At 38.2% G+C, this 18,239-nt stretch overlaps 1 protein-coding gene across 1 annotated transcript; it reads left to right on the top strand.

Annotated features, from left to right (window-relative positions):
- The first annotated feature begins 1,993 nt into the window (after window positions 1–1,993).
- OPRM1 (opioid receptor mu 1) lies at window positions 1,994–16,960 on the top strand. The gene is made up of 3 exons (XM_063290585.1): window positions 1,994–2,202; window positions 14,205–14,557; window positions 16,434–16,960. Exons 1-3 carry the CDS (start codon window positions 1,994–1,996, stop codon window positions 16,958–16,960), a joined length of 1,089 nt encoding a protein of 362 aa, XP_063146655.1.
- The last annotated feature ends 1,279 nt before the right edge of the window (window positions 16,961–18,239 follow it).

Below are 18,239 nucleotides of genomic sequence, written 5' to 3'. Positions count from 1 at the left end.
ATCAATCAATGATAACTAAAACATCATTAGCTTTATCTACCAGGATAGATAGATAGATAGATAGATAGATAGATAGATAGATAGATAGATGAACTTACATTTAAAAATCAGATCACTTTCAGTACTATAACACTAACTGGTGCCAAAATATGGCATTATACCATTTTCATTGCTCCCAAATGTTGAACAACACAAAAGGCAGGATTCAGACTGTGACTTGTATACAGCACTGCAACCATACAACCTTTACATAAGAATAAACTCTATATCTGTTAATTGTTAAAGAAAGAGAAGGAAGTATCGCAAACATAATCATTTTATTAAAGCAAATTGGAAGTCACAGATACGGTTTGAGCCCAACGGAACACGGGTTGTGAATAACTGGAGTATCAATCTCTGATACTGATTAGTAACACAGTTTTCTCTATTGCTGCATTACAGATGCACTTGAAAGAGAATAACTAGTCTCTCATTATTTTGTTCAGTCTAGTTTCCCCTTTCATACAGATCTTGTGACAAAGTTCTATATGAGTGGAGAACTATTTTGGCATCTTATGCCTACAAAAAAAGTTCCAAATGGGATTAAGTACCAAGTCTTCAGTACATTAGTAATTGTATTAAATACACCTATCTTAGTAACAATATTTATTCATTTATTTATTTATTTTCTATCCTGCCTTTATTATTTTTATAAATAACTCAAGGCAGGGAACATCCCTCTTACTCCTTCCTCCTCCTCTTTTCCCCACAATAACAACCCTGTGAGGTGGGTTGGGCTGAGAGAGAGGGACTGGCCCAAGGTCACCCAGCCAGCTCTCAGGCCTGAGGTGGGACTAGAACTCACAGTCGCCTGGTTTCTAGCCCGGTGCCTTAACCACTATATATGTCAGTGAGAGTCAGCATCCAGTGCTCTTGTTTACTCTCAGATGCTAAGCAGAGATGGGCCATGGTAGTCCTTGGATGGGAGACATCCACTTAATACCAGGATTATAATCTACCCTGGAAGAAGTCAGTGGCAAACCATTCTCATATTGCTGCTAAGAATGCTGCAGGGATGTATCCATAAAGTCAAGGAAGGGAAGCTTAGACACTTTTGGTGCCTAAAGTGCAACAGGCTTCATTAATAATCTAGAGGAGGACTCCATCATTTGTTTTATTCAAATGAAAGCTGGTCATTATTGGTCAATGCAAGAAAACTATGTCAAGAAAACCGTATGAACAGAAAGAGCTAAATTCCTTTGTTCTTTGCAAAATCCAAGACAGCAACATCTTGTGGCTGACTTGATAGCAGTAAACAATTGTACAGAAAAGGCTGAAATCTGAGAGAAAGAGAAAGCGAATGAGAGTGAGATGGTTGCTGCTCACCTGCTGGCCAAGACCTGGCGCTGGCCTGGAGTAGATCGGGCAAAAAAGAGCACCGTCCCACCCCACCCTCTCCTCCAGAGGCTCCTCCTCTCCAGACTTATCCCGGTCAACTTGCTCACGTGTGCGCGTGTATCAGAGCCAGCTGTGTGAGCACACGTGTATGTGCGTGAGCACATCTGGAGGGAGAGGAGGCTCCAGCGGGTTTCTTTCGGCGAGACCTTTCTTCCCACACTTCTTCCTCTCCCCGTTCTTCCCTCCCTCGACCTCCTTCTCCCTGTGCGCTCGATGGGGGGAATGCGGTGGAAGCCGCAGAAGGAGGCAACGTTTCCCCGAGGCTTCAGCTTCAAGTTGCGACGGATCCTTCGCTTCTCTCTCAGCCGCGTCAGGCAGTTGCGGGGATCCCGTCCTCCTTCAGAAACTGACTAGAGAAGGCACTGGATGGGACTGTTCCTGCCTTGGGTGCTGCTTTCCTCGCCCTCAAAAGCTGCCTCGCACCTAGCTAACTGGGTGGTCAGCACCAGGGACAGCTCCCCGGCTCCCTTTCTTCCCTTGCCTGCATCCTGCGTTCTCACTCACGGCGTTTGCTAGCCAGACGGCGATTAAGGGGAGCGTAGGCTCGGCCGCGGTTATGGAAGCGGACAGCTGGAATCAGAGCGAGCCCAACAGCACCCAGCTTTTTTGCGGCGGACCCAACGGAACCCTAGGGGGGCGAGGAGGCAGTTTATGTTCTGGGGTCAGCCCCTCCATGATCACAGCCATCGTGATCATGGCCCTCTATTCCGTCGTATGTGTGGTGGGGCTCTTCGGGAACTTCTTGGTCATGTATGTCATCATCAGGTAAGAGGAGCAGGAGGGGGAAGCCGTGCCAGGAGGGGGAGGAGCTGCCGTAGGGCTGAAGCATAGCAGCCACGGAGGGAGGCTTGGGGCAATTGGTGCGGATGAGGATCATGGATCACCAAAGTCAAGGAAATGGTTCTGTAGTTAGTCCTGTTGGATATGGAAAAGCCAAGAGGCAGAGGAAAAGTCTTGTGGTCCTTCTCTTGCTAAAAATCCAAAGGCTGCTTTTCTGGTGGGGGATGCCCTCTCCAGAAAGAAATTACCCAGTGGTTTTTCCCACGTTCATCATAAAAGCAAGCTAGACACAGTTGGATCCAGTCTTACTAAATAGACTACCTGTGAGTCTCCATAGTATTGTTACATGTTTCTGGTAAAGAGGACACATGATTACCCCTGATTTCAGTCCCAAAGGATTGATATGGTATCTCTGTCCTGGCAAATACAAAAATACAAATTTGATTGTCAAATAAACACCATTTAAAGGTTTCAAGACACAAAGACATTTTGAAAGGCAGAAGTTCTTCTTGGATGACTATTAAGAATAATTTCTAATTACAGGGTAGAACGAATATGTGCATTTATTAGGAAGTAAGAGACTGAAAATCTTTGTTTAATGTAACTAGAAAAAATGTGCACTTTCAGGAGAACAAAGCATGCCATTCCAAATGAACATTTGGGCAGCATAAAAATTCAAGTCAAGCAAAAGTTGTTTTACATTAATGAAGTTGCTTATGTGTCTGAGAACAAAGTAAAAAGTTAAAACGAGTAGGTCAGACTCTTTCTGCAACCAAAACTCAAATCAGATAGAGCACAGCACGTATACAAGGAAATGAAATATGTTAGAGAGGCACTGGAATCCACAGATATGAATTGCAGTGCAGTTCCAAATGATGATTGGTCACATCCTTTCTGATTCCTTTCCCCAACTGAACTTCATGCTAAAAATCTCTTTCTTTGTATCAGTTGGGAAGCTCACTTAAGGAACCTAAATGCATTTTCCAAGCAAGAATATTCCTCAGCCAAAGAAATGCTATATAGTATTCTTCCACACAAATAATTGCATACAATGGAAGTTTCTTCAGTGAAATCTGCCTCATATTTAAGGAAATTTGCTGTCTGTTCTTAATAAAAGAAACCATGTTCTCTTTTATGTGTGGAATAGATTTTCTGGTGTTAAATTGGATTTGTTTAATGAAGGCCAAGTAGGGAAAAGCACTCAGATTTACTCCTAGCATTCCACTAATGTCTCGGAGAAATGAGATTACAGTCAATATCTATGGGAACACAGCACCATCTGTTGAAATGATGGATAACAACAGGTGGAAATTGTTGCACCTGGGAACCAAGTTTGAAAAGGGGGGGGGGGAGCTCCCTGCCTTAAGAAAAGAAAGGTAGGGAAGGAAGGGATGCAGGGACAATATTTACTATCCCTTAGCCATCCAATACTTCTGTCCTCTTCTTTTTTCTAGGAAAAAAAATCTCTTTCTCAACAAGTCTTTGTTTTAAAGTAAGGTGGGCATTCAGTCATATTTAAATGCAACACATAACAGATTAAATATTGATGGTTGAGAGTTCTTGCCATCCTTTAGGATACTAGAAGCTGGCATTACCCAATCTGGTGTCATCCCAGTGGCCGTTGTTTAATTCTTTATCTTCCCTGCCAGCATGGCCGTGTTGGCTGAGGATGAAAGAGCTGAGCCTACTGCATGTAGATAGCATCATTTCGAGCGAAGCCACCATCAGGCATAAGTAGCATGACTAGGCCATTCTTTTCTATGTCATCAATTTTCTGTTTTTTTCTTTTCACTTGACATTGAATATGCTGACGCTACTGAGCAGGCTTTGTCCCCCTCTGGCTAAGCCTCTCTCCCTGCTTTTCCTGTCCTTGGAACAGGAACAGGAAACAACTGGAGACATTTTTGGATTGCAAGTCCTATCATGCCTCACCATTAACCAGGCTGGTGGGAGTTCAGGTTCAATAACGGAAGGAGCATATGTTGCTCATCCTTGCCTTCGATGATTTGGGTTTTCTTCCATGGGTCCATTACGGCTCTGTAACTGTGGGCACATGCTTCTTTTGCAATAAGATTACTGTCCTTCTAATGAGTCTTAGGATGATTGTATGGGATCCCCAATGATGTCCTGCAATAACTAATCTCGTAGTTGATACTGCAGTAAAACAAGTGATTTATAGAACAATTATAGGCCTATTTCTTTCCCTCCTTACATAATAAGATAAATGCTTTTTTTTTTCCCCAAAAAAAGTTGTTAGGATGTCTGAGATATCCAGGTTCAGTTCTCCACTAAAGAATGGAGTTCTCATCTAGACCTTGTGTCCTTTCACTCTAACCCGCTTACAGAGGATTTGTGAGGATAGAATATAGTTCTTTGGAGGCGGGTGGGAAAAAGGGAATAAAAAGGTAAATAAATAATTGTGTGTTTCCTAACATAAGGTGGTTTTTCAGACATAAAGGCAAGAAACTGAGAGATCAGATTTAATCTTGTGTCCTTTCCCTTTTCTGACACTGATGCAAAATTCCTCTGTGAGACTATCCTGAGCATGATGTGTTGTGTGGTTTGCAAGAAGAGAACACCAATTGTCTAAAATAAATAAATAAATGGTTAACTTCCACTTGTTAAAACTTCCAGTTTCATAATCTATGTACTTTATAGGAGACCATTTTCATTTCTGATTAAGTCAAGCAATCACAACAGGGAGCAATTAGAAAGTCTGGCTAGAGGTTTGATAGCTCTCCCTGGGGATGCAATTACAGTCCATAGTGCTCATTGACTGTTGTGAATTTGTGCTTTCGAGGCCTTTAAAATATCAGTCAGACGTTATTTCAAAGGTAGGTTTATGTGTAAAAGGTATAGGCAATTTTAGAAATTTTTGGAAAAAAGTAACATTGCCCAATTAGTCATTAGGAAACCAGTTGGTCTGAAATGGAATGGCTATAAAAATCATCTGGGAAATTATTTCAGAAATGAAAGTTGAATATTGGCATGGACTGCTCAGATGTACTTGTCTAATATGTCCTCTGATATTTAAATTACATGTGACATTGAAAAGGATGAAGCTTTCCTCCATTAAAAATCAATGAAAAACCACGACCCTGCACAGCACAGAGCATGAGATGTGGGAAAGGGCTGTTTAATGCTTTCCATTATCTTTGCCATTTCTACCATTTGTTGGACCAAGTTAATTTTCCATCAGGGGGAACAAATATTTGGGACTTGCGTCTCTTTCCTCTAGAGGAGAAAGCAATTTTGGGGTGGGAAAGCAGCCTAAGGGAAAAGGATAAAACAATCCCTTCCCCTTTCTTCCCACTGAAGCGCTCATCAAGATATTTGTCTCCCATGACTGCTTTTCATAATGTTATCAACCAGTTCTATAGATCAGTTGAATATACAGTAAGTTTTATCTTCACAACAGATAGATTCCAAGACATAATGCTACACCTAGGATACCTCAGCTTTAAGGTCTGCATAATGCTTGAGTGTGGGTTATTTTTACACTATCGATATAGGTATAAGATATAATAAATAATGCCAATTACTGATGTTTGAGTGTCAATTAGTAACTTATTGTGTGTGCATGCACCTGAGTGCATACATGTATGCATGTAAAAATTATCCATATTTAAGAATCCTGCATAGCTTCAGCTTGAGTGATCATAAGTGTTTTATTGTTACTCGGGGTATAACTATTATGAAAATAAGGCTTGCTGTATAGTCAGTGGTTCTATATAAATGTGTTGATAATGCCCTGTTGACTTTAATAAAAAAATATTTGCTAATTTACTTCCTCATAGCCGTAGCATTCAGTTCAGTATGGACTATGCCCACCTTAGCATGGATAGAACCATACTTACAGATTCATTTCTGAGAACTGCATAACGTTATGCCAAGTGTGATTAAATGATGACATTTTCACACAGTTAGAAATTCTATTCTGGACCCTAATGAAAGGAATTATTTACTTGGTGTTTCAGATACCTGCTGCAAATTCAGAGGTCACCCTATCAACCTAGCAACTGTATAGTATGCATATTGTTTTTGTGGAAAAAGGGCTGAATTCACTAAAATTCTTTTAGATTAATATTTAGGTTGTTTTAGTACAATGCTGGCAAAAATGGGCCTTGTGCAAGATGCATAGGGAGTTTGTATTCCAGGATATGTGGACACTTTTTAATCACAGTATTTTATCATATACTGTAAGCTATAATTAAACCATGGAATATGCTAATACAGTCTGTATTGATAACCACTGAATTCACAGTATTAATTCTGGACTAATTCTTGGGGCATGAGACTATCAGTGCTGCTAGTCACAATGTTGCCCCTAGAACCCAAGATACTATGCCTTGGAATGCCAATTGCTGAGAATAAGAAGGCAAAGGGCAGTTGTACTGGTGCCCTGTTTAAGAGCTTTCCAAAGGCAACAGAAAGGCATTGTCAAAAACAGGATGCTAGACTCCATATGCCTTTGATCTAATCCAGAAGAGGACTTCTTATATCTCGATGATCTAGATCAGGATCCTTTCAGAAGCCAGGAGCTGAACTATAATGAGCGAGATGGTGATTTAAGTCACTGAAGTGGATAGTGGTAGGACTATCACTATCAAGGACCTTAATTTCACTTTGAAGGGAATGAGGAGATCTTTGGATTTATCAGAAGACATCTGTTAAATCTAAATAAAGGTTTACATGACAGATTTTCTCCTTTTCCCATCAACTTTTTTTTTTGTCACGCAATTTGATGGAGGGATTTCTAAAAGCATTGAACCCATGGGCTGTATGTTGCTTATTTCTGATTTAGAGAAAGGCATATCTCCTGAAAGCATGATCTAGTTCTGAGTCCTGTGCCTTTTAAACCCTACCCACAGAGAGGATGATTTGCATACGTTTCTTCTGCTGTGCCTCTGTGTCCCACTTTATCTATTACACTGTTACCTAACATAGAAACACCACTCTGTGTTCAGGCATTTGCATGACCTTAACTCCTAGTTTTAATTCTACTTCCTCAAGAGTCATGCCTATGGCTATGGTTAATTTTACTTCCTGTAAAGCTCAAAGTCACAGTCTTGCACAAGGACATAAACAGGGACATAAGACATAACAGCCCACATCACTTCTTCAGTCAGGAATGCAGCCTTCTGGTAATGGCTGTCTTAAAAGAATCAGGATTCATTTGTGTCTTCTAAGGATGCATTCACATGGTACCTTTGAGACATGCAGAAGGAGGGCAAGTGATGAATGTGTGTGGCAATGTCACAACGAAACCTTTGCCTCTTGCATACTTGTGGGTAATTTTGCAATGCAAGTATGAAAGGGTGGAGCTCGTGTCATTAGGTTGACATGCACTTTTCATTATTTTGGCATCATCATGGTTGGGAACAGACCCATGTACTTTGACAGTTATGTTCCAACACTGCTTTCTACACCTTCAAAACGTATTTCTTTAGTAAAGCATAGATTAAAAAGGGCAGGAGTTGGATATTATTTCTGTGACAGCTGTAGCCCACAATTTAGGTTGGCATTATATCATATAGGCTAAAATTTTGAATAAGCATGATTCATGGCCATATTTAAATTATAAATATGCACATTTTAAAAGGCAGTTCCCATGGTTTTTAGCAGAATTCCAATTTCAAATAAATCCAGTTATCTTGAAGTGTGATTTCATAAAGTCAGTGTGGCAACCTACTGAGACTTCTGAAATTGATTTCCCTTTATAAATTGCAGACAACATAGAATAGGTTTCAAATACACATAAACGCCATGACTAAAGTGTCTTGTTTTTTCTCTTGTATTGTATGTGCATGCCTTGGCTCGAATCTGAGGCATACTCACTTGGGAGAGGGGTTGAGCTAAGGACCGAGTACAAATGGTGTGGATTGGATCCAGAGTCCCCACAAACAGAATTCTACTCCTGGGACACACCCATTGGAACAAAAGGGAAGGGAATTTCACAGGCTTGTGCTTCCTGACAAATTGTTCTTGGTGATTGAAGAACTTTTTGGAACAGCACTGGAGATGGTGAGAGAACTATAGAGGAAAGAAGAATCGGGGAAGTCATATTTCTTTGTTAGAACCCGCATTGCATCTCAGTTCTTTATTCATAGAAGAAGTTCTGTGAGTCACTAAAAGGCAATCTGGATCAATGTGAATGAAATCTCAGGTTCTGTTCCTGGTGTTCCATTACAGTGTACAATTTTACAAGACAGAAAAATATCTTGCTGAGTTACATCGGCCATTTCATCCAACATTATGTTTCCAAGGACACGCATCCAAAAGTCTCTTGAAATCTCACAAGGGGGGCATGATGTTTATGGCCCTCACTACTGTTTTTATCTCCAAATGCACAATCTTGAAACTCAAATTATTACTGACATGCTTCTCTCTCTCTCTCTCTCTCTCTCTCTCTCTATTTGATCTGACAAATCTACCATCAATAAACTACATTTGGAGGAGAAAAATTCAATTTATTTAGACTGAGAATACCCTACCAATTCCTTCAACAGCCAAAGACTTCCAAAATAAATAGGCCTTTGAAAGACTATTATATTTATGGCAAGGTTTATGCAAAAGGTTAACAGTTTACATTATGAGATTTTGCAAAAAAGTATCTTACGTACTGACTAATGAATCTGAGTAGTCCCTTATTCGGCGTGATGCACTGCCTAAATTTTTACAGGAAGATTCTCTGAAGCAGGTCATTCCTAAGACATGAAGCACTGTAAAAGTAAGTATTTCCAGGTACTTATTTCGGATGTGGCTTTGTACATTGTCATATCCTGGGACCAGGAGGCAAGCATCAAAGCCTTCTGCCTCAGTTGTATCTTTCCAGTCATCTTCAAGGGAAGCCCCACATAAAGCACATTGTGCAACCTATTGGATCAGCATAACACAGATCTTATGTCTCAACCACCACAAAAAGGACAACACCCAAATAGCAAAGGGAGTTTTAGCTAATTCCATTGCTATGTAGAAAACAGCAAAACGGGTTTCAGGAACACTCCAAGATTTAAGCCTTCCTAGGTAAGATGATCACCATTCCATCAATCATTGCTATGGGATTATATCGCAGCACTAATAAATAATAATAATAATAATAATAATAATAATAATAATAATAATAATACCAAGACAAACACTGAAAGCTAAAGGAAAACACAGGGATCAGAGAAAAATACATGCATACACATAGATATGAGCATTATTCAAGTTTTCTATCCAGAATGACATTTGTATAGATGAAAAACATCTATCTGGAAAATCTTCATTAGTATAAACAATGTTGATCAGATCTCTACTCACTGCTTTGTAGAATACAGTCCCCAGTATGTTACTCAAGGATTAGAAAAGTACATAAAGGCAGAATTTGCATCATGACATCACTGTCTGCCTCTCATCTTTTTAAAATAAACTTGGTTTTCTAAGATGTCCATAAGCCTAGTTTGCTAGATCAGGAACTTGACAACAATGAGATAAGAAAGGATGGGACAGAGTTTCTCGCACAACACAGAGATTCCCATAGAAAAAAGCTGGTCTCCACAGCTTGTGAACCAGCAACTTCAGAGTAATATTTTCAAATGCCAAATGAAATATGGTTAATGTTTAATAAGCCAAAGTTAAATTCTGCATCATGACAAATGTCAACCTTCCCATAAATTTCTTCTTTACTTTTGTTTTGGCAATGTTCATGCTGTATGAACTGCTAAGTGTTCAACTGAGTGGGCCATGCCTGATTAGAAGCCAAAAAGGAACAGATTTTTTTTTTGCCCATTTCAGTTCTTTCTTTGTCCCAGTGTATAATAGAATCTAAAAATAATATGCATTTTTGAAGAATATAATTTAATAGGCACAAATTATACAGGCTTTCTGCCAGCCAAATATGACACCCCTAGTTTCTAGTATTTTGCTGGTCCTTCTCTTTTTCTATCTCATTCTCTCTCCTCACTTTTTCTGAACTATTTTTTCCATTCTTACTAATGCATTACTTTTCCTTCTTCTGTTTCTGGACAGGTTGCTAGAGATCTGAACTTTGCTTGCAAAGGGATTTCAAAACTAAGTTGAGGGCCACATGAACTGCAATGAATTAAATTAGGATTACAGGGAAGTTGCCTACACTGCTAAGGACCAGAACAGACTAGTTGAAGTAAATCACATCTATCCATCCTGATTTCCCATTTTGGGCACCATTACATGGAGTCGTGTTTAATTTTTAAAAGCTAAAATCCTTTATATGTTTATCTAGTGGTTATTGCTTTTGAACCTGAACTTTCACTTCGCTTCTTTTAAAAAAAAGAGATTTCTTCACAATTGTGTGGGAGACAAATATAATAAAATGGGGAGGACACTGCACCAAAGAATCTTATGACTTTGCACTGGTGGCGGGGGGGGGGGGAGATTTTTCCCCCAGTGCATGATTGCACTGCTAGAATTACAATGAAGAAATAGAAATAAAATGTACTATATTGCCTGTCATTTAGCTCCTGTCATAAATATGTAATAAAACCCACAAAACAAAACTGTGAAAAAGTAGCAAAGAGAAAATGTATTTCTTCATATAAAAACTCGGTTGATAGTTTACCCATTTTCAAATACAACTCTTGGCTTCCTTATCTTTTCCTATTCTAACCTGGCTGCAATAAAGTAATAATATATGCATTGCTTTACAAACAGGAAGTCATATCTATTTTAACAGACTGCCACAATTCTTTCTAGAGGAAAAAAAGTGACAGTTTCCTAATATAAAACAAGACAAATGGAACACGTCCTAGCCAATTATATAAAATGCAATATGGAGAAAATGAGGAAGAACATTAAAATGGTATTTATCTATGTATTTGCTAGATTTATGTTCTACTTTTCCTCCAGGAGCTTAAGGTAGTGTACATACTACTTCATCCTCCAATTTATTTCCAAAACCATCCATGAGGTTGGTTTAAACAATTTAAATAAAGGGTTTAAATTACAAGGAACTAGATTTTGGTTGGAGAATAAGAATATTTTCCTTATTTATCTATTTATCAGATTTGTCACTGCCCATCTCCTCTGAACGCTAATGGTAAAGGAGTGGTCAGGAGATGAAGGACTCTCTTTGCTAGAGGTGTTTAAATAGAGGTCTCCAAGGTCCCTTCCAAACCCTTCCATTCTGTGATTCTAAAATTGTCCAGTAGAGGATTCATGAATCCTTCTCCCAACCTTATTTTTTTTAACCAATCTCTGTTTGAAAAGGTTGCTCTGCACAAAAATGCTTCAGCTTAACAATCTGATGTTTTAAAACACTTATTCCTACAGTAGGGGGAACTATGCCTGCAAGTATTACCTAATCTTTCAGTAAACTAGGAGGAGGGGGGGTTGTTGTTAAAAGAAGTGTCTTGTCCAACCCTACCTACTTTTTTTCTCTAAAAGGGGATGATCTATATCAGAATGTTCTCATTCTGTTGAAAAGCAAATAATTTTTTTAAAAAATGTGTACTTTTCCTATGCTAGTAAAAAAAAATACTTTGGACTTTGAAGCAGTTAATTTCTCATTGCTCCAAGCTGAAATTGGCTTTTTTCTTAAGTAGACTATCCCTATTAGCAACTTCAGAGAACATGAAGAAACAAAGAATCCATTCAAATTAATTTGCATTGGGTCAAGAGGTGACACCACCTGCACAATTTAATTTGGGTAAGAATATTAATGAATCAAGACAAAGCAACTGGTCACAGTGGCCAATGAAAAAAAAAGGATTCAGGGAAGGGGAGCAACAGCTGATTTATCAGAATGCATCCTATATTCCTGACCCCAATTCCGACATTATTATGCAGCGACATCATATCAGTGGAACTTAGAGCTAGGGAGGATGACAAAATAATGTGTTTCAACCATAAATGTATTGTCCAGTTGGAGTTTTTCCAATTCTTAAACTGGAAAACTCTGGAAAATGACAAAGATACTGTTAAAGAAGCCTGCATAGATATTCAGATTTTGGAAATAAGAACTTACCTATGTAAATCTAACTCAGGAATGTATGCATTGACTTAAAAAGTTCCTTGTGACTAGAATATGGTGTTATCTCAGGTTATCTACTAAAAAATATCTGTCAATACACACTATCAAGTAAATAGGGTAATGATATATTAGGGAGAATGTAAAACAGACTCATCCTGAAGCCACTTCAGCTATAAGAAATGGGCAACTTCAATAACTCAGGTGGCTCTGTTAAACAAATTGTTTTACACGTCTTTGTGTATAAATGTGCTTAATTCTTTGTGTAAATGCTGTGCTGAGCTAAACAAATTTTGCAATCTTTTGATACTAGTTTTGTTTGATGTATCCTGTAATAAATCTGTGTTTTAGTATAAAGACAAAAAGACTCTTTTTGCCTTATGGGATGATTTAATGTTAAAATATTGTGCATTTAAGACCCCAGAAGACATACAGTAAGTCTCCAGGGAAGTTGATGGTATATTTCAAAGTTGGTCTGGTAATAATTAAGCTAATGGCTTAACTAAAATTGAGACTTACTGTGCAATGGGATCTTTGAATACAGAGTAATTCCTCAAAATCAATTTTCTCAGCTGTATATTTTTTCTACTACACCTTTTGAAGGTGAAAGGGTTAGCAGAATGCATACTGTTAAGAACCTGACAAAATCTACTTGGTTTAGAAAAGAAAAGACAGGCACAACAGAAATTAAGAAGTAAAAAGAGGTTTTCAGATAAGATTCTTAGCAGAATGGAAGAGATTTTAGAACAAAATCTGGTATATAGATACATAAAACCAGTACAAGCTTCATAGATTTTAGGAGATGCTAGTGACATGGAGGCAGAGTTCCTAAGTATGAATGACTTAGGAACTCTGTTCCTAAGAACAAACTTACAAGGCTGAACAATGTAATCAAAATATATGGAGGACATTATGTTGCTCATACTTGAATTGAGTTCCTTCAAGGTGCACAGTTGTTAGCAGTCCAAGCCAGCATCACTAAGAACAAAGGACTGTGGGAGATGGAGCTGAGAACATCCAAATTCCTGCTCTAAGTTACCATCTTTAGAGCCACAAAAGAGAATCATCTTTGTAGCCTCTTGACATTGCTATTCCAACAGAAGGAAATTTGTTAGGTTTAACAAAATGACAGAAAGAGACTGCAACATATTCCTAGTCAAAGATTTAAATTACCTCTATGGTAACTCTTCGGTACTTTGAATCATGTTAAGAAGATTAATCATTTTTCTTTAATATTCTAAGGACCTGGCTAAACATTATGAAGCATTCAATGTATTATAGGAAATTCAACATCATAAAGTCCGTATACATTAGGAGAACTACGTAAAATTAACTTATATAGTTTGATAGAAGAACAGGAAGCACATAAAGTTAGTTTATATAACTAACTTAAGCACATTATGGTTTAAGATCTGAAGGGCAATACCTTAAATAATTCGAGACAAAGACATTCAACTTCTTTTTTTATTCTTCTGGGTATTTCTTCCTAGTGTCCTTTTAGTTGGATTTGGTCATTTTTGTTGAAACATTTATTTATTGCCCCACTACTGTAGGAAGTAGTTAGAACAAAGCAGCTGAATTTCACAGAATGGGATTCTGTTTGGTGAGAAGGACGATCTGATCTTACGAAGATGCGTTGCTACAGAAATTGATGCTAAAAATGGAAAGTACAGCAGAACAAAACAGTAAATTTTGGGCTCAAGGGAATATGAAGCCTAGATATGCTATGTTAAACAAGAGAAGAGAAGTAAAAGCATATCTAACTTTTTTTTCTGAAAGGGAGAAAGAGCTGGACTATTTGCATGGTGGAGAAATCTCTTCATGTCAACTTTCTTTGCTAGTTAGAAGCCATGTTGCTGAGTCTTTACACAAAAATACAATGATACACTTAATTCAAGGGGAGCTCCAGGTTTGCATCCAGGTTAATCGCTAGCCTTTTGTAACAATTTCATGTGATTTCTGTTCAGTTTCATGCCTCAACTTTGTTGTCTTTTTTTAGATACACCAAAATGAAGACCGCCACCAACATTTATATTTTCAACCTTGCCCTGGCCGATGCCTTGGCAACAAGTACACTACCATTTCAAAGTGTGAATTATCTTCTGGGAACATGGCCATTTGGTACCACTATTTGTAAGATTGTTATATCCATAGATTACTATAACATGTTCACAAGTATTTTCACCCTCTGCACCATGAGTGTGGATCGCTACATAGCAGTTTGCCACCCAGTCAAGGCTTTGGATTTCCGCACCCCCAGAAATGCCAAAATTGTCAATGTCTGCAACTGGATTATTTCTTCAGCAATTGGCATTCCAGTGATGGTGATGGCAACCACAAAAGAGAGTAATGGTGAGTTAGAATTCCTTTTCCTGTCTTCAAATGGATGCTGTTTCTTTATCCGAATGCCTGTGGGTGGGCCTGGGAGAGATTTACTGAAGAAACAAATTCCTAAGGTAGTTCCCAAATGAATTAGAATGAGGAACTGTACCAGGTATACTCTGTTTATCTGATTTTTTTTAAAGAATGAATGTGCATTTTAAATATGTATGTATGTATGTATGTCTTGATCTCTCTCCCTCTCTCTCTTTTCATGATGGAGAGATTCTGTACTTTACCCTACTAGCAATAAAAACCTTTCCAGAAATCCAAGTGGTTCTTATTGCCAGAGTTACCTGCCTTACAGAGCTTGGCATTAATCTTGAAAGCCTGCTAAAGCAGTTCTCCAGATCAACTTACAGCTAACATAATGAAGGCAGAGTCAATTTAAGTCTATTTCTCATGCTCCCCACCTTCCCTGGGCTGATGGGTCTCTTTTTCCATTGTCGCGTTTCCTCCCCCGGGTTCTCAGAGCCTGCTAGGTATTCCATCAAACTCTCTACTAACGTAAAGTTCAAAATGTATTTCAGAATGACCCTTCAAGCTGACAAAGAAATCTGGCATTTCAGGCATATATTCTCTAAAAGACCCTGATACTCAGTAGGAAGGAGGAAGTGAACTCTAACAGAATTAAGTCTTTCAAGAATATGCAAAAAAATCTAACATCTGGTAATGTTACCTAAAATATGCATTGATTACTAAAAAAAGTCTCAGATTTGATGGTTACACTTAAACAAATGCATATCCATATCTGTCTCCTCAAAAACTACAATTGAGATTAATGGGAATACTCCCAAGTGCTTAACTATGTATCAAATGTACCTGTGGAAATGACTATTCAAATGTTGGATATAAGTTCCATTGTGTTAAACAAGGCTTTACTTTGGACTAAGTTTGTATAAGACTACAGCCTAAGTGTCAAACATTCAAGAAATACTAATTGGTAAGCCAGACTTATCTGTGCTTCTCTCAATGTATCTGTTCATTAATAAATTCATTCTATCTTGCATTAATATGAACAAATTTTTAAAATTCATATAGCAAGTATTTTAGGCATTTCTCTGTGTGTGTGTGTGTGCGTCCTTGTAGATAGATATGCATTTATTAATATGTTTATCTAAATGTAGCCATATTTATAGCCATATGGCTATTCACATATATGAATTTTAAGCATGTTAGGCTTTTTTTAAAGCAAGAACTACAATGCAAATTTTGAAAAGGGCAATCACATTCCACCTCAGCTAAATGACAGCACCTAGCCAACAGTGGCTGATTTTAAAAAGCTAAGCATGGTTTGGCTTGGTTCGTATTTGGATGGGAGACCCTCAGGAAATATCACAACTATGGGCTAGACTGGTAAGTCAAATCAAACAAAACATCATAAAAGAAGAGAAACCTCTTCTGTACTGATATCAAGAAAATTAAATGGATGTATCCACGAAGTCTCCAAGAGTCAAACTTGAAGAGAAGGAGATTCTACTTTTAACTGCTTTTCTTTTAACAACATCAATTCAAACAAAGTTTGCAAAAATCAGATTCTTCAAGCATCCTTAAAAATGCTTCTAAGTCTACAGTTCTCCCTCAGATTTATATCTGTTTTCAGGTGGCACAAACAGTTCACATAATCTTTTCTCCAAATGGTGATGGTAAAATTCTGAATACTTTTCTAATGGGAATAGGTTTTCATGAAACAAACATCACAAGTAGGTTTAATTTTAAGTTATATAAAAGAAATTCTTTCTTTATAAAGAATTATGCACTTGTGCTTGTGAGGGGGTGGAGGAACAATAACAGTGAAAGAAATTGGCATAATTCACTTAAATCATTTGTTTTCTTTTAATTTCCATAGGATCTATTGATTGCACACTTAAGTTCTCTCATCCTGCATGGTATTGGGAGAACCTACTGAAAATCTGTGTTTTCATCTTTGCCTTCATCATGCCCATCTTAATCATAACAGTCTGCTATGGACTGATGATTTTACGCCTGAAGAGTGTCCGGATGCTCTCTGGCTCCAAGGAAAAGGACAGAAATCTTCGGAGGATCACCAGGATGGTCCTTGTGGTTGTGGCTGTCTTCATCGTCTGCTGGACTCCAATCCATATTTATGTTATCATTAAAGCCTTGATCCATATTCCAGAAACTACTTTCCAGACCATCTCCTGGCACTTCTGCATTGCCTTAGGATACACAAATAGTTGTCTCAATCCCATCCTTTATGCCTTTCTAGATGAGAACTTCAAAAGATGTTTCAGAGAATTCTGTATCCCAACAGCTTCAACCATCGAACAGCAAAACTCCACCCGCATCCGTCAGCACACCCGTGAGCATGCTTCCAGTGCCCATACTATGGAAAGGACTAACCAGCAGGTATGACTAGAAGTGGAGATGTCATCCTTGGAGACAGGAATTCCTCCTGGAGATGACATGAATTCTGAAGTCACAGTCTTGACTGAATTATAGCTTCTGGAAGTTTTATAAAATTCTTCTGATTTATTCTCCCTGACTGAGGTGATGCACAAAGATGGAAAGACTTATCCATATACACTAGTAAGATTGCATCAGTCCTAGTATGATTCTGGGGAGCTAGAGAACTCTCCAAGTTGCATCTTGCATGGCCAGGCTCAGTCTGGATATCATTGTATTATATATTCAATAAGCTGAAAACAGAAGAAATGCTTTCATTATTTTTATTCATTAAATGTTTGCTACTTCAGCATTCTAGAACTTTGTATATTTAGAACTTCTTATAACAAACTGAGCCAGGTGACCTAGAACAAGTGACCCTAACTGGCAGCTGGCCTCACAGCAAGTTCTCCAATCTTTAATAGTCCTGCAATCCCTAGAGACTTCCTGCCAACATATAAGGACAAGTTAGCATCACCACAATTCATACACCAGGCACAGACTGATCATTCTTTTTCCCACCAATGTTTTGTGACTGTTACCTATAGAATTGCTAGTATGTAATTTAGCCTGGAAATAACGATCCATTTAATCATGGTTGATGTATATATCCCAGGGGAATGCTGATTATGAGAAATTCACCTTGAGGAGGTGCTTTGCCTCACTGGAGGTTTGTTGTGCCAATTCAATCAAAAGAACTGCCTTGCAAATCAATTGGGCATGGCTGGCTCATTCTGTGAATAAAAGTGGGATTGCTTCAAAGGAATGCTTCAGTGGAGATACTCTTCAGGGATATGCACAACCCTATTACAGTATATGCATACAGTGGAGAAGTATTTTTCTGAGGAGCCCTGACTTCACAACAAGCCCACTCTCTTTTGTCTTCTGTTCATATGAATAATACCCAATCTAATTCATTATTTCTGTGGAGGTTAAGAAAAGCTGTTGTACTTCCACAATTGCTTTCATTTTGAAGAGTCACTCAATAGTATTATTTTATACACATACAATACACAGTAACACACACACACATACAGTTTTACAATTGCTCCAATGAATCTGTTTCTAAATTCAGAATACAGTTAACAGTCTGTTTTATTCCTTGACGGTGACTATCTTCCTCTTCTCCTTAGAATGATTTCTCATCTTTCTACTCCATCACAGGAAGCAGAAATGGAGCCATATCAAATATTTACTGTGTGGATATGAGGGAATGTAACCAAGGTGGAAATGATATGCTTTGATAACT

Source organism: Candoia aspera, chromosome 1 (genome assembly GCF_035149785.1).
Source record: "Candoia aspera isolate rCanAsp1 chromosome 1, rCanAsp1.hap2, whole genome shotgun sequence".
NCBI classification, from domain to species: domain Eukaryota; kingdom Metazoa; phylum Chordata; class Lepidosauria; order Squamata; family Boidae; genus Candoia; species Candoia aspera.
The sequence above is the reverse complement of the archived record's forward strand: the minus strand, read 5'-3'. Positions and strand labels throughout refer to the sequence as shown.